The following is a 25,863-nucleotide window of genomic DNA, read 5'->3' on the forward strand; positions in this document are numbered from 1 at the left end:
CCATCCCTTTGAACAGCGACCTTTTTTTTTTTTTTGATTTTCATAAAGAAACTACTTAATTCCAGCACTTTGAAAATGAGCTCTGCATGACGAGACAACTGAAGAAGCTGCTTTGCAACTTCTTTTTGACCAGTCCAATAAACACTGTTTAAAGAACTTCTCCCATGCGTGGCTGGAGAACACGAACAATGGGATTACACAAAACCAGCAGCCAGACATCGCGTCCCAGAGGCCTGCCCAGCTCAGCAGCGCTGTGCTCCCCGACCAGACCCACCTCTCGCCTCCAGCACGGGGGGAAGGTCTTGCTGCTCCACACAGGTGCTGCGGCACCACCGCGGCCTGTCAGGCCAACGCGCCCACTTTTCTGCTGCCTCTCAACCCCGTGGGTCAGAGCTCTTCAGAGAAAGGGAGAGTGTGGTGTGACCCAGGGCTGGTTAATACCTGGGTCTAATCGGGACCGCACCGAAGTCACAAACTGTGCTCTGAAGTCGTTCCTCCACGATTACAATCTGCCCAGAGCAGAGCCAGCCAACACACCCCTTTGACCAGACCAAAACTCAGAGAAGGGTCAGGAGCTAAAGCCTTTTTTAAAGCCTTGCATAGTGAACAGTAAGGCTACACGAAGGATTGAGCTGCCCTTTTTACTCCTTCAGGCCTTATTTCCTGGCATTTCTGACAAATTGCCCGCTTGTGCACAAGACAAGCAAGCTACAAGAGAGCAGTTTCAGTACCTGACCTCAGCCTTCTCTTCACCACCTCCAGCACGTCGTCCCCCTCAGCACCCCCGCGCTGTTTCGGCCTGGCAGGCTCTGCTGGCAGGCCCCGCTCGCAGGCCCCACGGCACAGCCCGGCACAAGCACTCCAGGCTCCTACACTCAACTTCATCGCAGAACCACAGTGGGACCCTTTGACATTTTAATGTCTTTTACGAGACTCACAACTGATAAAAATCTTGACGATGCCGTGGGAACACTGCAACGTTTCCCCGGTGAGTGGCTGCCATCCCCTGCGTGTCCCAAGATAAAGGGCCCCGGAACAGGGAGCGCTATCTCTGCAGGCCGCGGACTGGCATTTCCAGAAGCACTTCGTATTAGCAGATAAGAGCCTCGCTAGCCAGTGAATTCCTCTGTTAGCTGAATACTACCCTCCGCTCATACAATTCCAGGATTATACCTTCATTTGGCCATTTATTTACTCTAGATCAGATTTGATCCGGGGACTTCTGCGTGCTGCATCTCAGGACGTGTGCCCGCATGCGGGAGCGGATGGCTTTTGGATTCGCTGCCATCTCCACTGACCGACAGCGCAATGCCCAAATAAATCCGGGATATATACAGATAAGCAATAAGAAGTCATCTAATTACTGTTTGACAACTGAATCAGGTCCACCCAAGCATATTATCTGGCTCTCTAGATGCTCTTAAATATCTCACAATTAGATTGGAAAAAGTTCGTGGATCACTCTGAGGAGAACTGTGGCTGTTCTGACGGAGATTCCTCATCTACTTCTCTCCTCATAACTGATGGCATTTTCTGCGCTTTTCTCTGCTTGCACAATGATAACCAGGCATTTCTACTCACCTGCAGTTTTAGTTCCACCGTGCACGTTGCAGAACCGTGCTCTTGGCCCTCCCAGCTCTTTCCCATGACCATGCCCCAGATCTCACCATAAACAGCACTGCTCAGACTGACGCTGGGGTGCATCCATGTTATGCAATTGCAGAGGAACCGAAGCGAGAAGAAACAAACAAAAGTGCTTCCTGCTTTTCCAAATATTTACAGAAGGCTGCAATGTTTTGGGTTTTCCACATAGCAGGATAAGATCTTCAAAGAGAAACTTCCTTGCAATTAACAAAACCTGAGACCTCCCATAGGTTATCGCACATACTTGGGTCCCAAATGCTTTTGGTGTGTACTGCCCTAGGACTTTTTTTAAGCTGTCAGGGTTGAAACGCATCCCACTGAGTTCGCTGCCAACAGAAGGACACTAACTGTAAACATTACATGTTAATTTAGGACCTAGGGCTTATGAATATTTCTGAAACTGTTTCTGTAGAGTAATAAACGCATTTGATTTGTTAACTAGTTCAAGGCATTTGAATTAACAGCATAATTAATCCTTACTACTTTTCTATGCCTGTTCTTAGTACTGAGAAATAGTTACAGAGCAGCGTAGCAATCCCCCCAGGCTTCCAGGACATCGGCAGCAGAACAGAGTGGGGAGCTCCTGGCACCCAAGCTCGCTTAACCCACTCAGTATCATTGCTTTCTTCCTTGCACCTCCTCAGACACTGCTACCGAGCAGGTCATTATGTGTAACACACACGGAACAAACATTAATACTATTTACTTTTCACTTAACAAGTGAGATGTTTTCACATTTGCATTACCTGCTCTTGTGAATCACAGCTAGTCCAAGAGACCATCAGGATTCTGCTCCTATTAGCAGCAAGGAAATACATTAACTCCTTCTGTTTGCTCATCCCTCTTCACACGCTCCCCCTCTCCTGCTCTCCTCTGACACACAATTCCAGGGATCAGCCAGTGGAAGAGACAGCACAAACAAAAGCAACAAGAACCAGCTGGAATGAATAGCTAACAAGCAGACACTTCCCAGCAAGTTGATTTGCTGATATGAAATTGTTCCAACTCCGAGCAAGAAAGGGAGGTGCGAATCTGAATGAGGAGTTAGCGATGAGAAGCCATCTCTCTCAACTCACCAAAAGGAAGCTGTGCTTCTCAGCAGCACACATGCCATGGCACTCCGAACAAGCCAGGAATAAGAGAAGTGGAGATGATGACTTCATCAGAGGCAGCGAGAAGGAGAAGTATGACTGGAATGCCGGACAAGCCAGCAGCGCTTGGGAGACGCGGCAGGAGGCAGGGAACCGCCAGGTTCCTTCAACAGGACCGCAGTGACGGGCTTTAGGGAATGGAGACGTTAGAGGACAAGAAACTTCACCAGCTCCTCTGGAGTCTCCTCAGAAAACTAGGAGTTCACCAGAACCAAATGCTGACGGCAAGACCCTGCACGCCAGGCGTGGGGCGGTCAGGCTGCCCCTGGCCTTGGGCTGGGATCCGCCCATGGAGGCTCGGGGCCATCCCCTGGTGCTCCCCTGCCCGGCCCCATTGGGTTTGTGCCGGCTCCGAGCTGAGCTGGGCAGGGTGGGGTTTCTGCGAAACCAGAGGGAACAGGAATTACCGGTCTCCTGCTCATACAATTACACTTGGTGAATTAATTTTATTGCTTAATGAATTTAGCTGTTATTTCTCTAATTTCTGCATTATCTAACAGCTCCTCACTACGTGCCCAGCAGAGGAGGAGGCACGTAGTGACAGAAGTGATTTATTTAACGTGGCTCACGGTAGCACGTACGAATTAAAAACAATCCCTGGAGAGGAGATGTCTGCAGTGTCTGTGTGATTCAGAACACCCAGAAGAGGCAGGGGAAAAGCCTCCATTTCGGACAGCCGCAGGTGGCCGCAGGAGTCCAGAAGGAAGGAATATCTTACATCTGAATCCAAAGGGGCATTTCCAAGATGCTGTTAGGACAGCAGCACTATTTCAAGAGCGGAGTATTACCCTCGGAATAAACAAAGATAGAAAATAACAAACCCCAACTTAAGCCAACTTTCTCCATCAAGAGGCAAGAATAACTTTGAGCGGGAAGCAGAGATGCAGGAACACCCACTTTCCAATGGACAAAGATCAAGGAGAGCCAGTGAGGGGTTAGGAACGCGCCTGCTGACACAGCCCCTTCCCGGTCCAGTGGGCTGGACTAGGAGAAGAGAGGCGAGGCCGGTTTTTTTGTGCAGTTACCTGCAGATCTACTCATTGGAACCTATCACCCATTGTCCTAATGATCCCTTGGTGAGCACCAGCTGATCCCTTACAGCAACATTATGATCGTTATGCCACACAAAATTAATAGGAAGTCAAACCTTTATTAGGCAGTAAAATTGAATTTTAAGTAAAAATGTTCGAGAAGCAAAAGTTTAGGGCAGGTAACGATGCCCTCTGAAAAATCCAACTTATCTAAAAGCAAAGCTAATGAACATCGACAATGGATATTCCCCAGGCTAATGAAAGTTTGTATCACCACCTCTTTTTATATTAGAATAAAATTATTTCTTCTCACTTCCTAGAATCCCTAGCTTAAACACACTTCTCTGAAGCCCAGCAACGCAACTGGCTGCACCCAGGACTCCTCACATCACTCAGTGATTTACTCCCCCTTCACTTCATGCTCCAAAAAGAAACAGTAGCTCATGTTCTCATGCCTTCGCTACCTTTACAAACAAATTAAGGATACTGTTTACAGAATTGTACCTTGTCAAAAAAATCGTACTTATCTAACCATTTACGTAGAAAACAAACAAATAAATTGGGATCATGACTTGCCTTTTGTGCTACACTCTGGCACAAGACATTTCAGATTAAATAATTAGAGGCTGGTCATATGCATATAGTTAATGCTAGCCACAATGATTGCACCAGACCTAAGCTTCTCACCTTTACCTTTGTTTCCCTCACAGATGACTTAACTGTTACAAAACCACCACACTCAGCTTAAAAGGTGGAATGCCATCTCTGCCTCAGCTGTGCCCCTGCCTGAAGTATACAAAGGCACCCGAATCATACAATATCCTGAGCTGGAAGGGATCCACAAGGATCATCGGGTCCAACTCCTGGCTCCCCACAGAAGTACCTAAAAGTTAAAGCGCATCTGAAGCAAGAGTAAGCGCCATACGGTCCTCTGCAGCTACAGGAACGGCGGCTGGAGCAGTTCTACAAACTAAGGAGCCTTATTGGGACTGGCTGGAAAACAGAAACAATTCGACTCGTAAAAAACATTGGGCAAAACTGTTCCCCATCAGTCAGAGATTATGACCATCTTCTCTCAAAGTAGGACTAACATCTTCTGGAAGAAGAGCTTTTTCTTTCCCTTTGTTAAATAACGATTTGAAGTTACACTGACCCTTGCCACAGCACGCTGTGCACTTTAATAGATCTCATGTCATCTCTGTGCCAGGTTCTGGGGTATCACTGTGTAGGGTTTAATATTCCTCATACTGCTCCTGAGCAAGCGCTATTAATGGCTCTTGAATCTAGTACTGAAAAAAGCTGCTATTTTTTGTGCACGCTCGATATGCACCTATTCCTCTTTTCTCTGCTACCACCCAGCAAGAGAATTCTTCCCCCGGCAGCACGCCAAGGTGGTTTCTGATGCATGCAAGCAGAAGCGGCACTGCCCTTTTCTGCTGTCCTTCTGGGGTCCAGCTGCCCAGTTCTGCAGCCTCTCCTTTCCTGGGAAGCTCAGTGCATCCTCACGTGCCCAAAGCTGGCATTAGCCGTGTCCATCGCCAGCCAGCAGCGGGGGTCAGGCAGCACGCTCCAGGCCAGCAGTGGTCCTGCTGCCTCACCAGGGGAGCTGAATCCACCTCGCCGCCAGCCGAAGCCCCAGGCACCGCCGGAGCAGGAGGACAAAGGAGGCAGGGGCTGCGCAGAAGAAATCGGGTTCTGGCACAGCCACCAGGGCTGGGGGATTTCGCCCCACTGCCGTCTGTTCAGCCCACGCTCAGTACCGCTGACGGCTACAGGGGCTTCCCCGGGGAAGTGAGGGGAAGGCGGCTGTCCCCTCTGGGGCACAAAGCAAAAACACCCCTGGGGACAGGAAGGAAAAAGAAAACAGCACAAATGGGAAGACACGGGAATGGAAAGCTTTGATAATTCTCAGCATGAGGAGCCTGAAAATATACACGCTAACTTCTGTGCGCTACAGAACTGGAGAAACAGACCCATGAATGAAAAAAAGTCATAGCTGAAGGTCCCCAGACCTGCTGCCAGAGCGGTGACAGGGACGGTACACAAGGCATCCTGAAAACTAACCCCCCTTTCTAAAAATAAATAGCAAATCACGCTGATTGAGGAGCCTTTATTACAAACTCCATTTTTACTGTCTTGTATTTTTAATTAGATATGTGTATATATACATATTTGGTATTTTTATTCTTTATTTATCAGTCTCTGAAATAAAATATGTATGATATTTATCTTTCTCTGGTGTGAAGCCTAGAGAACAAATTCGCCTCTTGCTAACGGCATATCATTAGGAGCCTTTTCTCCAGGGTAAAATTGAAATCAAGCACAGACTTAAAAAATACATCAGCAAACGATGAAGTTCTAGCCTAGCTGGGGACCAGCTGGGGCAGACTGCTAATACTCTGGTTAAACTGGAAAGGATGATAAAGTGAAGCGGAACATCGGCTTCCTCCTATGTGATGATAAAGACAAGCAACGCGGAGTTAGGAGAACAAGAAGTCAGCTCTGGGGAGATTTAAATTAGATTCATCCATCACGCTTACCGTTTGTGCAGAGCCCCAGACCTGTTACCACGCTGCTTTCTTGCGGCACTTTATCAGCACGGCTGCCTGCTCGCAGACACAACCCAAGGAGCAACTTTTACACTCCGTCATCTCTGGCCCTGCAGACGTCAGCTATGCCACCTACACGCGCCAGCGGGGCAGGGCAGGGAGAACGTAACCCTCTTCCATGGGGACCGCCGGGAGCCCCAGGGAGCTGGAGCGCTGCCCGAGGCTGCCGGCCCCACCGGCACGTGGGCACCTGCCCGGTCAGCGGGGCGAACCTCTGGCTGGGGACCGGACGGTGCCTCCCGCAGCGGGGTCTGGCCGAGGCTGCGGGGCAGCTGGCACGGGTCCCACAAGGCCTCCCGTCTCGTGACGGCTCCTTGGGTTGCAAAAGGGAGTGGAAAACTCACAAGAACAGGTTTATTTTCTTTTTCTTTTTTTTTTTTTTCTTTTTTCCTTTTAATTGACTGGAAGTTTTAGTTGGAAGTTGCTCCTCATTTTAGCTTCCTCTTTCCTCCTGCTTGTTCTTAAGCCGTGTGCTCCCCCGGCCGGGATCAGAGCTCACTGCTTTCCTTAAAACTCCGCAGTCACCTCCTGCCCAAGTGCCACAGTGGCAACCCCGATGAGGTGGGTGCTTCGCATCCAGACTGCAGCCACGGTTTTGCCTCCCACCAGCGAGGTCTGTCTCCTGGGTGAGGTGTTCTTCTGCCTGCTTTGGGGCTTTTTTAACAGCTGCCTCGGAGAGGTGAGCTACAGACCCGTTCAGGACAGCCGCCTCTGCGCATGAAGCAGCAGCACAGCGCAAATAAAACTTTGCGCAGTTTAATTATTACTGGGCCATTTTTGCAGTCGCGCATGGTGGCTGCTGTAACAGGTCTGTACTGGCAAAATGCAAATTAAATAAATAAATACTTAATTTATAAGCATGATTCATCACAGATTTCATCTTCTACAGCAAAGAAACAGATGTTCCATTGATGGCACTTCATTAGAGAGATAAATGGGGTCACATACATATCTCCATTCACATCCATCTGCATAATAGACCAAACATTAAGATTTGAAATCCACATAGTACATGCAGCTCTTACATCAGCCTGGAAGAGTCTTAACGCCCAGAGCCAATTAATCCAAGTTAGATTGCTTTAACATTGCAGGAACTTCAATATTGTTCAGGAAAGCAGCAGGTTAGGATTTAACACTGGGCATGGAGGATGCAGTTTCACTGGGAACACTTAGAGAAGAGGAACAGATTTTACCTAACTGGACAGCAGCAAGTTTTGGTAGCCGCTGGCCAAATACAGCATCTTTCCTGACGAAGCAACTCAAAGACAGCATTAAAAAGCATCAGTGACAGGGAAGTCTGAAAACTGTTCTTCCTGCACTTACAATTAGCTAGGGCTAGAATTATGGTTACGGACAGGGATAGCAGAGATTTTTTTTTTCTTTTTCCTAGTGTTCATGCAGGATGTCTAAGAGTTCCCCTACCAAACAGAGATAACTCTCCTTCATTTTAATATGCATTAGAGAAAGAAGATGATGCCTATAAAACAGTGTCAGCTCTGCCAAACTAATTATTTTTAAAAGTGTGTGCTTCCACGAGTGTTCTGCATTTGGTTGGGTGTGGAGGTGGGACACGCACCCCAGGACACATCCGTAGCTATGTGCCTACACGCAGGGTGTTGCTGAAAATGCCTCCTGTCCTTACTACTGCTACTCAGGTGCCTTCTTCTAGCTATTTAGACTCTCTTAGCAATTGTTTTACATTCCACAGTTCCTAATTCATTGTGAGTGATGCTTAGACTTGGTGCTGGGGGGCAGGAGGGGTATTTCCACTTCTCTTACACACGCGTGCTCTGAAAGCACACCTGCAGGTGTCAGCTTCACCAGCTCCCTTGTTAGACTTCAAACATCCCCAGTGCCAATAGGAGAGACAGGAAAGAAGCGACCACAAAGCAGTCACGTTTCCTTATTTCATACAAGTAACTGTGTGCCACAGATGGACATACAGAAACCACCACTAAAACTACGGTGAGCCTTTATCCCCCTGTCCTACAGAACTTGTGCTACCTCGGTGATTGTGTCGCTATGTGTTTAAGTGATACCCACCGTCTACCTACACACAAAAGTATGTGCGTAACAAGAAGGATCAAGCAGGGCTATATTCACTTGTACATCTCCCATCCCGTTTTTGAGGTGGGAGGAAGCAGGACGATGTTCTTACCTACATTAACATTGACACTTGCATCTTCTGCCCTAAAAATACGCTGGGTGTACGAAGGGATTGGTTCCTTCCCTGCTGAACGGCAGTTCACTGCGAGGAGGAGGAAGGAGGCTGTTTAATAACACACTGCGACACTGCGGAACAGTTTAGCACGTGTAGTGAACAACAGTCACTCTTCTTAGGAAGATTAATGCACCACACCCTGCTCTCAGAAATTTTATGTTGGAATTCACCCAAAATTCAGCCGGTCCTAGAAGCGAAGTTATTTAAATGAACATCAAATGTTCTCACTTTAAATATGCCAGCCAGATCAAGATTTGTTCTCATCTAAGGGTATAAAGGTAATAACTGTTAACCTTTGACTACTAAAAATGTAAAGGGAAAATATCTTTCATTTAAAACCTGCTCATTTCGTTACCATGGACACTGCTTAATCACGAAGGATGACTATTACTTGTTACTATAGTAACCAAGAAGCTTAAGAAGCATCCTGTAATTTAACTCCAGATGCCAAATTTTCCAACAGTCCACCTATTACCACATTTGGATACTTCAGAACAAGACCAAGCTTGATCTCCGACACTACAAGGAATTCACTGGCGCAGAAGTGCTGTGAGAAATCAAAAGTGTGAGCACATAATGTACAAAAGAAACTTGCACTTCAAATAAATTGGTTTCTTCAAAAAGAAACGTTAAGTGCTCAACATCTGAGGATTCCTTTTTCAGTGTAAATGTTAATGAAGCACAACTTTGGCCTTCCTTATTCTTGCCGATGCTTCTCAAAGTCTATACAATTGCAGGGCATGTTTTTCTCCAACGTGAATGCTTCAATGCTCAACTTAAAATGAATTTCTCAAGTACTACTGAGTAGCCAGTATGCAAAACCCACCTCCAGCAGCAGGACGACTTCCAGCCCAGCCCTCGGGAACAAACCCACAACAAACCCACGCGTCCCTCGCGCAAGCAAGAAGCAATGGACATGACAAAACTGCCAAATTCAGGCAACCAACGTGCTGCTCTAGATAGAATTTCTGCTTATTTAAAAAAGCATAGCACTTGGTTAGTGCCACTTACCACCATGAAGCTTTGCCTCCAGCACTGCCAAGAAATCCTACATCAAAAGCTTAGTCCCCCATAGGACTGGGAGATGAAGCTTCCAGAAATTACCTGTGGAGAACATCGGCTTTTGACCCTCACCTCTCCTACTCTGGGTATTATTTCAGTTTTAAAAACGTCATCAGTTTTCACATTTGCTGATTTTCCAAGGGGCCTGAGGAAACTTAGCTAGAAGCCTGACCCTAGGGCTCTATAAAACAGTGAAACAGGTGAGGAGGTTCTGGGGTTTGTGCACTTTTTAAGATAGGCATACACACAAACACACGAGCAATTGAACTCGGAATTTCAGCTGTTCTCCGCAGTGTTTTAAAGGAAAGCACACTACCCTCAGCTAGTGTCTGAGACAAAAAAGCAAAATTGATAAAGACCAAATACGGAAAGTGACCCAGCTGGTTCACCATCTCTATTGAGACCAGAGTAAATTAAAGGATTACAGAGTGCCTTCAGTGCAATAACTTAAGGGATTAGTGGCACGCTAGAAGACCTTCAAGGGAAATATATGTTTAAAAGCTTTAAAAGGCAGCTCTGTATCTAAATTATTTGGACTGCCACAGCTGTAAGGTCACAAACTTACTCTGGTACATCAGGGTACATCAGAGATCGTGAAGTCTGTTGAAACCCCTCTAAGCATTCTTTTGGAAGCAATTCTGTTTTGGACTCAGACCAGGGTTTTTGACCTCTCTCTCATTTATTACCTACGGCTTTTAGATAAAAACTCACCCTGCATTACTTGGGAGCAACTCCGCTGCTTATTTCCTTTCAGAGTAATCAGCCTCTCTTAGCAATACTGTTAAGGGAAAGGGAGGTTCCTACCAGAAGGAAAGGACTTCAAAAAAAAAAAAAAAGAAAGAGAGAGAGAGAAGCAATAGACGAGCAAAAGAGACAACAGTCAGTCTTCAAGCTGCCTGAAAATTGCTGAAAATTCCCAAATTGCTGTCACGGCATTAAATAAGGAAATAATTTCTCAATTTACTCTTCAGCAGATTGACAACTCTCACGATTTTATCAAGACTGGTGCTAAGCTCAGTTACCTCTTAAGGATGCAGTTTCTGGGACCACAGGACTTTCAGGTATGGGACCATGGTCAAGACTTGAGAGAAAGAACGTGAGTCAAAACTCCTGAGTTCTTGTCCTAGCTTGGGGCAGAAGGAAAGTCTGAGAGCAGAACACGGAGCTACAGGAGTCTGTGCCGTTACTCGTTCACTGCCACTCGCAGCATTTCCTGCACTTGCCCCTGAACACCTTTAGCGGTTAAAAGAAAATGCATCTACCTAAGGCTTCCCTCAAGTCTATGAAATATTTGCAATTCTTATAAAATATGATAAAGAAAATCAAACAATTGTTATAATACGGTATTTTGGTTATGCATGAGGATATTCAGAAGACGTTTATTGTTTCGGGAAGTGCCACAAACACCACAATGGGCATTAATCCACATTAAAGGAATCAATCAACATCCACACCTTTCCGATTGCCCAGTTTCATCAAGGCTGGTTCTGGGCGCTGTAGTCAAATCTGCTTCTTTCCAGGCAGCTTACCCGACTTTTATCTGACTCGCAAAGCTCACTGCCCCTGCCTCAGGCCACAAACGCACGTGCGGCAGCTGACAACGAACCAAGGTGGCTGCATTGTCCAGCGTGAGCCTCTGCCCATTTCCCAGGTTACTCCCTCCAGTTCTGTGTCGTTCTTTCCTTTTCTTTCCTTTCCCTTCTCCCCCCACCGCCTTTCTCATGTCTCACTATCAAAACTCCGCACCCTGCAAATCTTAAACCCCCTCCTTTCCAGTGTTCCTCTTAAAATTTAGCAAAAGTTACGACACGTGAAAATCAAAGAGCAAAGACAGAGGGAACTACAAAAATCCCAAAGCAGCAAGATCCTGTCACTAAGAGCAGAGGTGAAAAGTACATAAAGAGAACCGAGGTGCTACCTCAGCGAGTCAAAAGCAAATAAAATGTCTGGTCCCCCAAACCACGCTCCAAAAAACACCCCATAGTTCGTTAACGTTGCAAGTTGGGCCCAATACAATGCTTTCAGTGTAGCTCCAGACACTAAATGGGAGCACCAAGAAGCGGTTACACACAGCAGGGCTGAGCAGGAGGTCTGTGCCTTTGGAAATCCAGACTGTTGCTTCCACTATTGATGAGAGCAAGATTTGAGGGGATATTTCTAAATCTTGCTTCTACCTGTGGTTTTCTAGCTCACCACGCAAATTCCAGAAGGGCCACTGCTCCTTGGAGGTTCACTCTGGTGCTTACAATGGCTCCTACTAAGAATTTTAAAACCTGATTCATTTTTAATCCAGCGGGAATTGACACAGTTGTCACAGAAGATGCACACTACGCTTTGATATTTCCGTGTTTCTGATCGGTCAGCGGGGCATCGCCAGCACACTAAGAGCAGAAGCAGCAGCTCAGGGCAGTCCTGCCCCGTGCTCCCACTGCCGGGTCTGCCTCACCTTTGCCCCCAGAGAAAACAAACCTGCTCAGAGGTGTTGTTTATTGAAGGGATAGTTAGACTTCTGTATCCATTGTTTTCATATCAAAACAGCGCACGGCCACGAACTCCTCCATCACGCACTGCTTCCCGAGTTACAAATGCGTATGGGTTTTTATTAGACAATTAAGCACCGAACACGTAGAGCAGCATCTCAGCTGGAGCACTAATGCTAAAAATAGCAGGGCTGCCAGCGAGTATTTCTTACAAACAGCACAGCTTAAAGAACTTTGCATAGCTTTTCTCTGGGCATCTGTCAGCCATGCTGTTAAAATTTCAATGAAACACCACAAGAGTTCTGATAGAAAGTGCCACAAAGAGGCTTGAAAAACAACGCAAAGCTCTTTAAGAGCAGCGGAGCAGGAAGGTCTCCTTTTCCTGACATTTGAGAGATGCCACCCCTGGAAAAAAACCAACCCATCACTAATGTTTTAACTGAACTTGCCACTCACTGCTCCCAGCTCTTCCATGACAAAACTTGTTTGTACAATGTTTTTTAGGAAAATAATAGGGATTCTAAAGCACACAGTTTGGTTTCTTCTAAGAAATGCCCCCCACAGAAGACAGGTGAAGGGACACCATCCCACTGAAGTCACGCAAATTCTCAGTAAGGAGGGGAAGAGTGATTCTGCATTTGAGATGTCTGCGGCGGTGCCTGCTGGGGCTGGAAGCAGGGCAGCCGGGGCCGCAGCCCCAGGGCACTGGGACTCCATCCTGCCCCAGCCCAGCGGCACCGTGCTCACCCTGCTGCCCAGACCTGCCTCCTACTGAGCGTCCCTGTTCGGTATCAACCACTGGTACAGCCAGATGTGCCCAAATACCAAAACCACTCATCCTGTCAAATTTGGTAAGCTGTGAATCAGAGGACAACGGGGAAACAGGATCATTTTACTCAGCTTTCTGCCTGCCAAAATAAATACATGCAACACGCAGGGATACTTGTATTCGCAAGGCTAACACTGCCTATCTCCAACTTCTACACGCTGATACAGAATCAGTTCCTGTTAATAAAAAATCATGTTCTTTAGTCACACAGATCACTACAAAATCTGCTCGATGTTTGTCAGAGAGATGCTGTCTCTCTCAACAAATTTGTTATAAAAAATTCCAGGCACAATCCAAAAGATCAGAGCAACCGCCCAGTACAAGGGGTGAGTGTGAAGGAGGACGTTAGAGGGACGGCACCTTCATAGGCAGGTGCACAAATGGACTTCTGATGGAGGCATTGTATCCGTAATGACTATTCAGTTTGCTAAAACTAGAGACCACAGAAAGAAAAATCAAGGCTCAGGGGCACATACTGGTTTGGCATGCAAGAAAGAGAGGGCATTGTAAGTGTAGGGAGGTGTTCTGTTCGGTATTCTTATTTATTAGTGGATTCGGGCACTTCTGAGATAGGTCTGGCCAACACTGATTCACCAAGAAGGGGAGGTCTGGATGTGATACAGGTATTCTGATACCCAAGCTCTTGTCACAGTTGGTAGTATCTAAGCTAAGCTTCATTTAGAGTAGGTGTAGACCAAAGACACACATGAAAACACATGCTTTCAAGAAGAGGAAAGGCACGCAGCTAAGTGTAACTCAAAGAAAAATCATTTGTGGGTCATGAGAAGAACCAAGTGCTCCAAACTTGAAAAGCACTTGTGATGAGCAGACCTCAGAGCAAGACAGTTATGTCCAAGGAGCTAACAGAGACAGAAGTATCAGGAACTCAAAATGTTACCAAATTCTTGGAGCTTTGATGGCAACTGATTGCCTACAGAGTTTTACAGAAGAAAGAACTGAAGCCAAAGCTGCATTTGGTTCAAACTGCTATTTCTAATTCTTCTCACTAAGTATTTAGACAGCCTCCTGCCTTGGTCCCACTGAGAAAAATCAGCAACAGAAGGCTGTTTCATAGGAGAGATGTTTAATTGTGGACAAAAAATCCCTTCTAACAAATGAGAAAAATAAGAGATGGAGAAGTTCCCTATTTCCATGGCATTTCCTTCTGGAGAATATGCTAGGATGCTGTACAACACATTTTCATTTAGGACAACATGAGAGAAGAATGCATGAATTTTCAATGTGGTTAGGCACAAAGGGAGCCTGGGTATGTGCATCTCATGTCATTCTGTTGCATGCTGGAACAAAAACTATTATTACCATGAAGCGAAACATGTCAAAGCTTCCAGTTTTATAATAAATGATTCTGTAATTAAGCAATTTACTTGTAAATTATCAGAAACATAACCTCATACTCGTACAGTACTTTCTGGGATCTCAGAGCACACAGACTCTATTCTCCATGACTAACAAGGCAGTGAATGTGGGTGCAGACACAGGCCCACGATTGGAGCACCTGCGAGCAGCTTCTGTTAGCAAACTGGACTTCCAGAACACTTGCCACTGCCCCCTGTTCCTTCGTCATGTCCATAATCGAGGAGAAGCAGGGACACCATGAAGAAAGCCACAGGGCAGCGTACCGCAGGCAGAAGCAGGTGTTGCTTCTATCGAGAATTTTCCTTCTACACTCTCTGCCTCTCAAGTACCTTCCCCTGCATTAGACGGATCACCTGGTAGTAATCATAATTACAGCCATGATCCCTCGTATATTTACACACATCTTTGAGCTGAACAGATGGTCCACGGAAGAAATGGGGATTTCTGCAGGTTTTTTTAAACTACCTAATGTACCTGCAACATGTCCCAAATCCCCATGGAAAGCAGAGCCAGGAGATTTCTGACATCATCATCATTCTAACAAAGATTAACAGCAGGGTGAAACCTGTCCTGTTTATCCACCATCAAATAGCAATAACTTAAGCATGCTGGAGGCACGATCACAAGTCTCCTGGTAGCATTCCTGGTCTGGTCTGAACTGCCATCCTCATCAGCTTTACTGTTCTTCAGCTATTCTAGGGCTGGACCTCTCCATGAACAGGATGGCAAACACCCTAAAGCACGAGATGAATGTGCTATAAGCACCAGGGCTAAGTGGAGAACTCTAAACTCCAAGAATAGAGGATAACATCACAAGAAACATCAAATAAGCCGTCTGCCACTGAGAACAGCTGAAAGTGCTATAGATATTTCCGCCTGCTACATCAGATTGTGTCCATCTGGAGTCCCAACAGAAAGCAACCCCCTACTTTCCTTAGACACTTGCATAGAAAATGCAAATTCTGTTCACTTTGCTTATCTGAAATGCACTTCAGCAGCACCTTCCTGAGAGAGTGGTTCTCTCTTTGTACCTCAGGAAGCAAGACCCATTTCCCCTAGAGCCACCACCTAGGAGCTGTGCAAGCTGCAGCCCCAGCCCACTCCTCCAGGCCCTCCTGCACACCAGCAGCATCCCTGCGGCGATGCCGGGCACAGCGGCAGGCGGGGGGCTGGCACCGCCACCCCCAGGGGCTGGGAGTGGGAAGTGGCAGGATATAAATACCTGTTTTTAAACACATCCTTTCCCCTATTCAGAGAAACGGAGTGATGTAAGCTAAGTGGGCAGAAAGCTGTCCCCTGACTCACAGCAGAGGCGTGCTGCAGCTTTCTGGACGAGCAGCCCTGCTGGCAGCAGATGGCAGCACCTGCATCTCATGGGTGCTCCCGCGGCACCGCCGGCATCAGGGATTTATCAGCCAGGACTGATGCAATACGCTGAACGGTTCCAGATGGGGAGAGGGGATTGTGTGCCAGCAGAGATCTCCTCCTCCCTGGTGAACGTGTAACAACTGCTTGATCCTCAGCAAGTCCCCTGTCCAAAAGCATGCTGCTAATCTGCTGAAGTGACACACCTTGGAAAAGCTCAACCTCCGGGTACCGCGGCTCCACCAGAGAGGTCCTCAGGCCCACCTGTGCTCTGCAGAGATCTTGGCAGAGGGTCCTGAGACCGGAGAGAGCCAAAAGTTGTCAAGGGAATGCCCCGAAAACACACAACTGGCAAAACAGCCCATAGCCAGTTCCCCTAAATAACTCCAGTGCTCATGAATTTATGTTAACCTTCCACTAAGGATATCTGGTGTTTGAGTATCTCAGCCTGATAGCAAATGACGCCACAGATCAGCATGTGAGAAGGTGACCCTCAGCTCCTTCCTTCATCCAGGCTTTGGAAATTCACATTTCACAAAACCAAAAAGCCTACAGCCTCGTTCCGGTTCCTGCATTCTCCACAGCTCCTCCACCCCTGCAGTCCCCGTACGCGAACCTCCCAGTGGGACCAGGACCGGCAGGTGTTCCTTCTGCTTCATTCCAGCACTTGCTTCACTCTGTGCAGACTGCCTCCAGACTCTGAACCAGGCCCTAACTCTGACCCACCCCGGGGCCTTGCTGTTCGACACCGTTACTCCACAACCTGCTTTCTGCGACTCTTACAAAAGCATAGAGAAAATGAAAAATTCTTATCCAGATTTGCAAATCTCTTGAAGATCTACAGACAAGAAGAGCTAAACGAGTGCTGAGGGTAATGATTCTCCTAGCAGGCAGGAATCCTAGAGACATGTGACAAACACAAAATACTCAGGGAGAGATCAACAGCAAGATTTCATTTGGTTCAAATCCAATTTCTTACAGACATTAGGGTTCATTTCCATTTCAATCAAATCTGCCTGCATATTCCTTGTGCTCATGACAAATTATGCCGACAAGTTCATACTGGGTTACCTAAAAGAAACTAACACATTTAGTTTGTCACAGTCACTGAAATGACAGTAAAATATTTTGGTTTTGAACAGTATACAAATAAAGGAGGAAAAGGAGCTGTTAGACGCTTGTGAATCTATAAACACTCCTCTCTGACAGGCAAAACAGAAAAAAAAGCATGGAAAGAAAAACTCTGCTTAAAGGAAAGGATGAAGCTCGGGGACTGATTTAGCTTCCTATTGTTTTCCCAGTGATGATTCAAAATCCTGAAAAAAGTACTGTATGTCAGGGGAGGAAGAAAGAGGGCACTGCACTAAGCTCAATCTTGCAGTCCCGGAGCCTACTGCACAATCTGCCGGCTAAATCTGAGTCAACTCCAGTGACACAAGAACAAGGCTGGATTTGTACAAACACCTGATAGAGGATCAATTGTTGCAGTTTTGCTTTTTACTTTTTTTTTTTTTTAATTCACCCGCAAACTAATAAATTATTTTTAATTAATGGTCTTGATTAAGCTCAAGACCTGATAAATAGGACTGGATTGCCACAGTAGAGGCCAAACACAACCCTCTTCTCTCCTTTCTGCAAAGATAGCTCAACATAAAATGACTCCAAGACACCCGCTCCTTTGACTGCTTTACCGACAGGCACAAGCATCAATAAACATTTGTCTCACACTAGAAGAGAGAGCCAGAATAGCTTATTTTTAAAAATGCAACTGGGTCAGTAGCTGCCTCAAGTAGAATAAATGGGCTGCATGAGTGAGTATGCCCTAAAGAGACATTACTCTGTGGACCTAACTCCTGCTGATGAGGACAAATAGGCCCTTTTAGAGCAGGATTTTTAAAAGCGCAAAGTGATTTGGGAATACAAGTCCCAGAGGTTTCCACAGTGCCTCGGGAGCACAATCTTCAGGCTCTTTCTAAAATTGTACCCCTAAACTGTACTCAGTTTTGTAATTGTGAACCCCCTGGTGACACTCAGCTCATGAAGAACAAGTTCTAGCAATTCATCTTGGCATATTGATAGCATCTCTTAATCAAGGGTTTTCAAATCTCTGTAATCATCAATTAGGCCTCCAAACATCCCAGTTAGCTAAAAGCAGCAGTTACCTCAATTATACGAGCTGAACAAACGGAACCACGGATAACTGAAAAGCCTGGGTTAGTTACAGTCACACGAGGTGTTACAGCCACCGCAAGGAACAGCACCCAAGCCTGACTCCCAGAGCTAAGCTCTGAAAATCACGCGCTTCTCCCTCCCCTCACGCCCCTGCAGCACTGCCCAAGCCACTGACCTTCTGGAAAGCTCAACACGAGCTGCCCAGGGAGCAGGTACACTCAGATATTCGCACTGGTCATTCTGCTCTCCAGTAAGGAAGCTACCTGTAAGCAACAGCACGCGTGTCTGGCACTGTCAAGGAAACAGAAGTGTTGTTGCATTTACCCCTACTAAGCGGCCTGTTCCGGCTCCGGGATCGGCTCCGCTGTCTCTGAAGTCGTGACCTCCGGAGCAGTCGATAGTAGTAAGACGGTCTCCCAGAACTTTTCCTGCTGTTCATTGACATCTTTCTAGCTATTTTACACTACACACATGCAGGCACAGGTTCACTCTCCCCTCTGGCAAAGCAGCAACAGTTCCAGCGTGTAATTAACAGGAGGTTGGTTCTGTGGAGTGGAAAGGGAGAGGGGGGGAGAGGAACTCTTCACTTTACACATTTAAAAAGAAAAACAACAAGAAGAAAACATAAAAAGACAGAGAGAAAAAAAAATAAGAGAACGCAGCACCAGAGTACATGTCTCAGCAGAGGGAGGACTTGGAGCAAGCAAGATAAACTGTGCTAACAATTCCTGCCCCAAAAAAGATAAGCGTGCTGGAGTTGGAATAGGAAGCCAGAGTTGGCCTGGGCTCTTGAAACATGAAGAAAAGGCTGGAAGAAATCCTGGACTGGATCGTCTCCGCTGGACAGCAGCATCTGATCAACCCGTGCGGGAGGAAACGCGCAGCCGGCGGCAGGAAAGCGGCTGGGCAGCGACGGGGGGCAGCTGGCTGCTGCCTGCCCCGGCCATCGGCCATCAGCCATCGGCCATCAGCCATCGGCCATCGCCATCGCATTGCTTCGGAGACGAAGTTTCAGGCAGCTCGTTCTGCAGCAGGAGGTATCGACAAAGGCTGGGCTGGGGAAGGGTATAACGATTTCCGGGCCATGGGACACATGTTAATAATCATCGTGGAGCAAAAGCCCCGGAAAATAAAGTGAAACTTGAGAGGGGAAAACTTTAATTAGAAGTTGAATGAACAGAGCTCCAGACTCCCCTGGAGGCCCATTTCCTTTCAACATTCGAGCTGAGTTACAGCACATCCCACGAGCCACAGGACGAGCCGAGTTGCGTTTGGGCTCCGACGGCAGGGCAGATTCCGGCTCACGTTGCTCAATGAAATCACATCGCGATGGGCAGGATTAACGCTTCACAGCAGGGAGGAAAAGAAAATAAAAAATAAGACTACCCAGGCAAAAAAATTCACTCCACCTTTAAAGTTTTAAGAGGTCAGGTGAGAGATGAATTGTCCAGATTCTTTCACCAAACTCCTTCCCCGGCTGGCACGAGGCGCCCCGAGGGGCGGGCAGCGGAGGGCACTCCACAACGTCCCGACGTCGGCCAAGACCTGCGCGTGCGGCCACTTCGCACAAGTAGGCAGATAACGGGAAAACCTCATCGCAGAGCGGCACGAACTGAAAAATGACATTTGCATGATACCTCTCTGTGCTGTGTCCTGGGTTTGTTTTTCCCAGACGTTTGTGCAAAGTTATCTTTGCGGTGTCCTGCGAAGCTGCAGGACCAGGCAGGCGGGCTGAGGATGAGCTGTTCCCCGCTCAGCTGCAGCTTCTTCAGAAGTTTGTAAGCTCCCCCTGCTTATGCCCGGCTGTACCTTCCTAACAAGAGGCAGGAACTGCCAGACTTTGGTACCCTCAGCGTGACACCTCTACGTAGTGCTTCACGGGGGAGACAAAGCCCTGTAGTTCTACAAAGACCGGGCCCCTCCTCATCACCAACCATCCACCTTAACTGCAGGATTTCACAAACCTACACAGTCATGAAAAACATTCGAAGTTTACAAAATCCGTGCTTATTTTCACATTGAGTGGTGGAGACGTGGTATTTCTCAGCTGAGAAAGACCCTGCCAGGACAAGCAACAAGCCTCAGCCTTCAGCAAAGTCCATGCCTGGTTTTGAGGCCACACGTAAGGAATTCAACAGCTTTTAGGCAGCGCAGGAAGGAGCCAATCACCGGGGCAATGACAAGTTCAGGTCAAGGAGGGAGCTCCCAGCTGGACAGCAGAGGCTCCCAGGCCTGGCAGGGGGACCTTGCCCCACATTCCTCTGCCCGTCCACCAGGGCACCAGCAGCCACCACGTCCCACAGCAGAGCGCAGCAAAAAGGAAAAGGCTCCGGTTACTACGCATCTGCCCTCATCTCGTCATCCAGAATAATTTTTTTTTAATATATTTAGGTAGATTAACATGCAAAAGAAAATACAGGAACAACGAAAAACGTTTTCCAAGTGACAAGAGATTCGTCCTGTGCAGCGGATTCAGTTCGTAAATAGAGCTGAGAACATCTAAGGCAGTTACGGGGAGGTCTGCAAACACTGAGGCTCGACGACAGATCTGTTGTAGACAAGAAGCCAAACACCCAGGTCTCTCTTTGTGCTTTTTTAGTGTCCTAATAACTGAGCTGCTGGCTTTTAAGAGAAGCTTTTTACTATTATGCTTTTGTCATTAGAAACATCTTTAAAAGAGCCTACCCAATTTATTTTTTTTCCTTTTATCATTCCCAAGAGCAAAAAAAAAGGCCCTGATGGAAATGAAAGTTTAAACCAAACCATTTATAAAGCTCACCCAAATTCAGACACTCTCAAAGGGCCAGGTTCACCTGGGCTGGTTTTGCCTAATTGGAGCCAGGTGAGTTGTCCTCGAACCACCCGGGATGCGGTGAGGCACAGACACCGGTGATCTCCGGCCCTCCGTGGGCAGGTGCAAACGATCAGGAGGCAGGGGATGGTGGCCCTGCGCTCACTGTGCGCTCCCTCGCTTGTACTTCAGCATCTGTTCCATGTTTAGGCGTTATTTTTCTAAAATCAACACAGTACCTTCAGGAACGTTCACGCAGGTGACCATAAAACAGGAGAAGTTAATGAGGGACTATAAACTATCATGACAAGAGAAAGCAGCCCTACAATAAAAGCATAAATGGCTGGGAGTTTGGTGCGAGTTGAGCCAGCTTGCCTCTGTCTCTCTCACTTCAACAAAGTTTTTGAACGCTTTAAGTTCAGATGCTACAGAGCAGCAGGCAACAAAATGAATGACCCATCTGGGAGGGAATGTGACTGGTCTGGACCAATTAATCCAGCACTACTTTTTTTCTTTCTTTTTCTTCTTTTTTTTTTTTTTTCCCTTTCTGAAAGCCACATCCTGATACAAACGCTTTATTGTGTCTAGCAGAATCTACCACTTCCAAACGTTAGATATATTAACTGTTCTGGAGGGAAGCTGACAATATTAAAATCTCTATCTCTAAAATAGCACATCACAGTCTGGCTGTTCCCTCTAAAAAGCACGAGGATGAGTTCAGTTGCTGGGCTCCGCTGAACCTCTCCATAAGAGGAGCAAACAGAGCCAAACATAGCAGTGGTTTTGGGGCTGGTAACTCCTCCCCCCAAACACCGAACAGAAACCTAACCCATGAAATTAAATACCCACCAAAGCATAACGCCTCGGTAACATATCCAGTCCCATACACCACTGAGATATAGAGGAAAATTAGAGCATCCACATGCAACCTCACATCCGCTGTCATCCGCGTCTGTTAACCTGCTTATAAGCCCTCTTAATACTGGATTTATTTCGCTCCTTTACCAAAACTAACAGCATGTGAATAAATTTTTAATTAGCACCAAAATAGGTTCTGGGACAGAGAGCTACACAAACACGGACTTGTTTGCTTTGACATCAAAAGGCGCAGGCTGCTGCCTGAGGGTTTGCGCAGCTACAGTGGGGCTGCTGGGTCCGTGGAGGCAGCCGGAGGCCCTGCCTCCCCAGTGGCTAACACTCGGCTTTTTTATCATTTGTTTATTGCTTAGTGCTGGGAAAATAATGACTGTATTTCAGAATGCACGTTCCCAAGGCAGCCCCTACCATTAAACCTCTTGCTTTCCCAAAGGGCTTTAGAGGGAAACAATCACTCCTCTTAACTCCCTCAGACTTCGTGGCAAGGAGCTTGGGTTCCTTATGCTGAGAGAGAAAGTTTGATGCTTGTCAAGGGCACAGCCCGGCCCCAAAAGCTCTGTTTGTAAAGGTATGAGCATAGGCTGACTTCTGAACTGAACTGAGGCTTTCAAAAGTTTAAAAAAATATATATTTTTTTAATTGTTTTGCCTTGGCCAGTATAGGGAGGAGTAGTGGACATCAGCTGGATTTGTAATTTCCATTTGGTCAGTGAACTGCAGGCATATCATCAAGACGCTGAAAAAGTCCGATTGCTGCCCTGATTTTCCTGTCACATGTAACTCCACTACTTCTGAGAATGATTATATTTCTCTCGCAATCTGAGGCAAAAGTAATACGGGAATAATCTCTACCAAGTATCTGTACTTTTAAACAAAAGAGAAATACAACAGTGTTCTTGCTGGATCTTAGTCACTCTAAATTTGCCCGCTTGAATCTGCTTACAAGTTCACTGCAGTCTCCACTTCAGCACAGTACGAAGCTGGAAGATTTCCAGGCTTATTGCCTCAAGGCTACTAGGGATATATAAGCTCTACACAGAGCCACAGAGGAAGGTAATTTCCTTTGTGTAAGGATAACTTAACTTTCAATTCAGCTATACACATATGAAGAGAAGTAGAACAGACTTTGGCTTTCAAGCAGCAGTGGAAGTTTGCATTGAAACTCTTCAGTTCTATCCTTGTCCATGTCCTAACCCCCCAGCAGGTTGGCTTTCAAAAGGTCTTCTCTACGCTAATCAGCACGGGGGGGAAGGGGTCCTCCCTGAAAAGTTTACCCGCTGCAGTCTGAGCGGGGGCTTCCATGCTCCTACGCCTCCCTTCAAGGAAAAAAAAAAAAAAAAAACAAACAAAAAAAAAACAAAACCAACCAGCAACAACAAAAGAAGCGATATTGTTAAGCAATTCCAAATAAGAACATCCTCCAAACAGAAGAATATTCAGAAATGCATCAGAGAAATTTATCTACTTATAAAAAAAAATCATAGGTCAGAAAAAAACTCTTAAAATTCTTCTGTTCAGGTAGAATGGACTTGATTTAAAAGTTTTTAAAGTACAATTCTCTTTTTTTTTGGAAGAAAAACAATATAAGGTTTTCTCATTTTAACTCCACTTATTAAAGAATCTACAGTGACATATTTGAAGACTTAACAAGGGAAATTTCATACCCACAATAAAAGTGAAATACTTCTTTTCAATATTTTAATGGAAAACAATGATTATTTTAAGACCATGCAGAGACAAATTAATTTCCTTACTACCTTAGGTGGATTGCAGCAGCTTTTTGATAGCCTTGCAACAACCAGTACACAGATTTGGAATCAGAATGGAAACAAAGATTTACATTAAATTTAAACACTGAATTAACTGCTCTCTATTTATTTATGAGGTAGCTACTCCACGGAATACTCTTGCTGCCTGTATGGTGATGAAATCCAAATGGAAGTGGGAACGTTAATTTATCTAATATAGATATTTAATGATATTAATGAGTAGAAACAGCAGTGTCAACATTAAAAAAGCAAGAGGAAGAATTTGTGTGTGGATAATATAATATTAAACAAGAGTGCAGGAGGTCTTGTATCAGTTAAATCAGGGCACGAATTCTTTTAGCGTGGGTGTTCCCTACACACAGGCTTATTTACAATCACTATCTATATATTTACTGTGGTGGTGCCCAGAGATCCCAAGGAGACCAGTGTCACGGCGTTTTGGGATCTGCATACACCACCAAATGAGAGACAATTCCCTGTCCAAAGCACTCCCAATCTAGCTAAATGCACACACCATTGCACACGCTGGAGGCAGGATGATTTCCATGCCCACTTCATGAATGGAGAACTGCAGCCCCGAGGGATTCGGGCAGGGCCACGTGGGAAGGCTGTGGCACAGCCAGGCGTACACCCCTCATCCCTTAGCCCTCGCCCAAAGAATTAAATGAGCTTCATCACAATCCCCTCATAATGAATAAGCATTAAGCATAATAATATCTTTTTTTTTCTACAGTGTCTTTCATCCAACAGAGCGGTGATGCTTTTGCAAATACTTGTTCAGCTTTTCAGTGTACTTAAAACATGCAGACTGTCTCTTTTTCACTCGGGTAAAGACAACTTTCAAATGAAAGTGCCAACTGTTAAGCAGGAAAGTCAATTATTTGGTTTCTAATGCATAATGTCCTGATTTTGAGAAATACTTGTCATATATTTGAAAAATATGAACAAAGAGTTTGTCAAATATCACGCACAAAGACAGAAGCACCAGAAATAAAACCAGAGCCTAGGAATTCTACCTCCAATTCCCAACAAATCTGTCAACCAACGAGCTGAGTTTTGGACCACAGCATTTCATTTCGCTATATAGCAGGCAGCTTCTTGACAGGGGGGATTCGGTACAACACACCAGCTCCAGCAGTGTGGAACAGGCAAACAGAAGGTCAACAAACATGTTGTTCGTTGTGCTGGAAGGACATGGAGTGCCTGGTGAAAAACACGTGGAGTGATTCACGTAGGAAGGGCTGCTCGGTCCCCAAGCAGGTTACAGGAACGCCAGCGAGAACCCAATCGGAGGCGCTTCCTGCGCCACGCAACGAGCTCGGTACTGCAAGGGAACAGGGAAGAAGCCCAGAGACTGACCTCAGAGCCGAGCGCTTCCTGACCACTTCCCAGCAGAACAATAGAGCTAAAGAACATAAGCCTTTCCACAGCAGCTTCCAGCTAGCTGGGGGAGACCGAAATAAAATCAGTTAACTTACTCTGAAGTTACTGGCATGTATTCCTAATCACAAAGGATGCTCCACTCAGATAACTTGGTTTATAACCTGACTGGCAGTGATGCTTACAAAATTTAGGAAGTCTAAATCTCTCTTAAGATTTGTGCTATAGATTCCCATAGAACTAATTAAGTAATTTACCACATGAAGTCCAACACAAATTGATGAAGAAACTTTTGCCAGAATCACGCATCCAATGCCTCAAAACATTCTGCTGCTTTAAATAACTCGGGAGAAAAAAAAAAAAAAAGAAAAAAACAACACACATGAATGTACAATCTCTATTGTATAGCAAAAATTCCCATAGCAAACATCCCAGCAAAAAGAAAAATCTTGTTCAAAATAACACATCGAACAAAGCCCCCCATACATAGCTGGGAACAGCACAACACTTCCTAGCACCATGCGTCCGCCATGAGTAGCTGCTGGGAGGAAATATTTGTTTAAGCCCGATTATTCTTTACAAAAAGCTTATTTCTAAAATAAAATGTTAACAATGATTCATTGAGTGATTAACAGAGTAACTTCAGCCCTGGGTTTCCAAAGATCTCCCATTTCCTTCTCGGAGACAAAATTAAAGCACTACTCTGTTATGACCTCTACAAGCTGACCCGTGGGGTCTGCTGTGAACTCAACTTACAGCCAACTGAAATGTATGCACTGAAGTTCTTTTATTCCTTCTGAGTACAGTCGAGCTAGCACTGCTATTTACAGGGGTCACTTCACTAGCCAGACTAAAACAAACAGACTTCCTTTTAGCAGGAGGATCCGGCTGCACAGAAATCCCCCCGACAGACGACACCGGCTCTCGCTCTCACTCGGCGCAGAAAGAGCCACGCAATGCACACCCAACGAGCACAAGACATTTTTTTCAATGGGAGAAGGAAGAAAGTTGTAGAGATTGTTCGGAGATGATTCACTTCAGCCTTGTAATACAACTGCTCAGAAATTCTGTATTTACAGTAACAGACAATGATGGGAATTTTTTCCC

At 46.0% G+C, this 25,863-nt stretch overlaps 1 protein-coding gene across 9 annotated transcripts in view; it reads right to left on the bottom strand.

Annotated features, from left to right (window-relative positions):
- Positions 1–25,863, bottom strand: part of DAB2IP (DAB2 interacting protein) — a 226,804-nt gene that overhangs the window by 134,234 nt on the left and 66,707 nt on the right. For 2 of the 9 annotated variants that reach the window (XM_048056570.2, XM_048056578.2), the window contains exon 1: positions 18,266–18,978. The exons of 2 other annotated variants lie outside the window; for them this stretch is intronic. In XM_048056570.2, the coding sequence (XP_047912527.2) occupies positions 18,266–18,386 (121 nt within the window). In that variant the 5' untranslated portion in view covers positions 18,387–18,978. Of the gene's footprint in view, positions 1–2,720; positions 2,973–18,265; positions 18,982–25,863 lie in introns of those variants that run through there. 5 more of the 9 variants (XR_007160506.2, XM_066980774.1, XM_048056586.2 and 2 more) reach the window with 5 other exon arrangements.

Source organism: Anser cygnoides, chromosome 20 (assembly GCF_040182565.1).
Source record: "Anser cygnoides isolate HZ-2024a breed goose chromosome 20, Taihu_goose_T2T_genome, whole genome shotgun sequence".
NCBI lineage: Eukaryota > Metazoa > Chordata > Aves > Anseriformes > Anatidae > Anser > Anser cygnoides.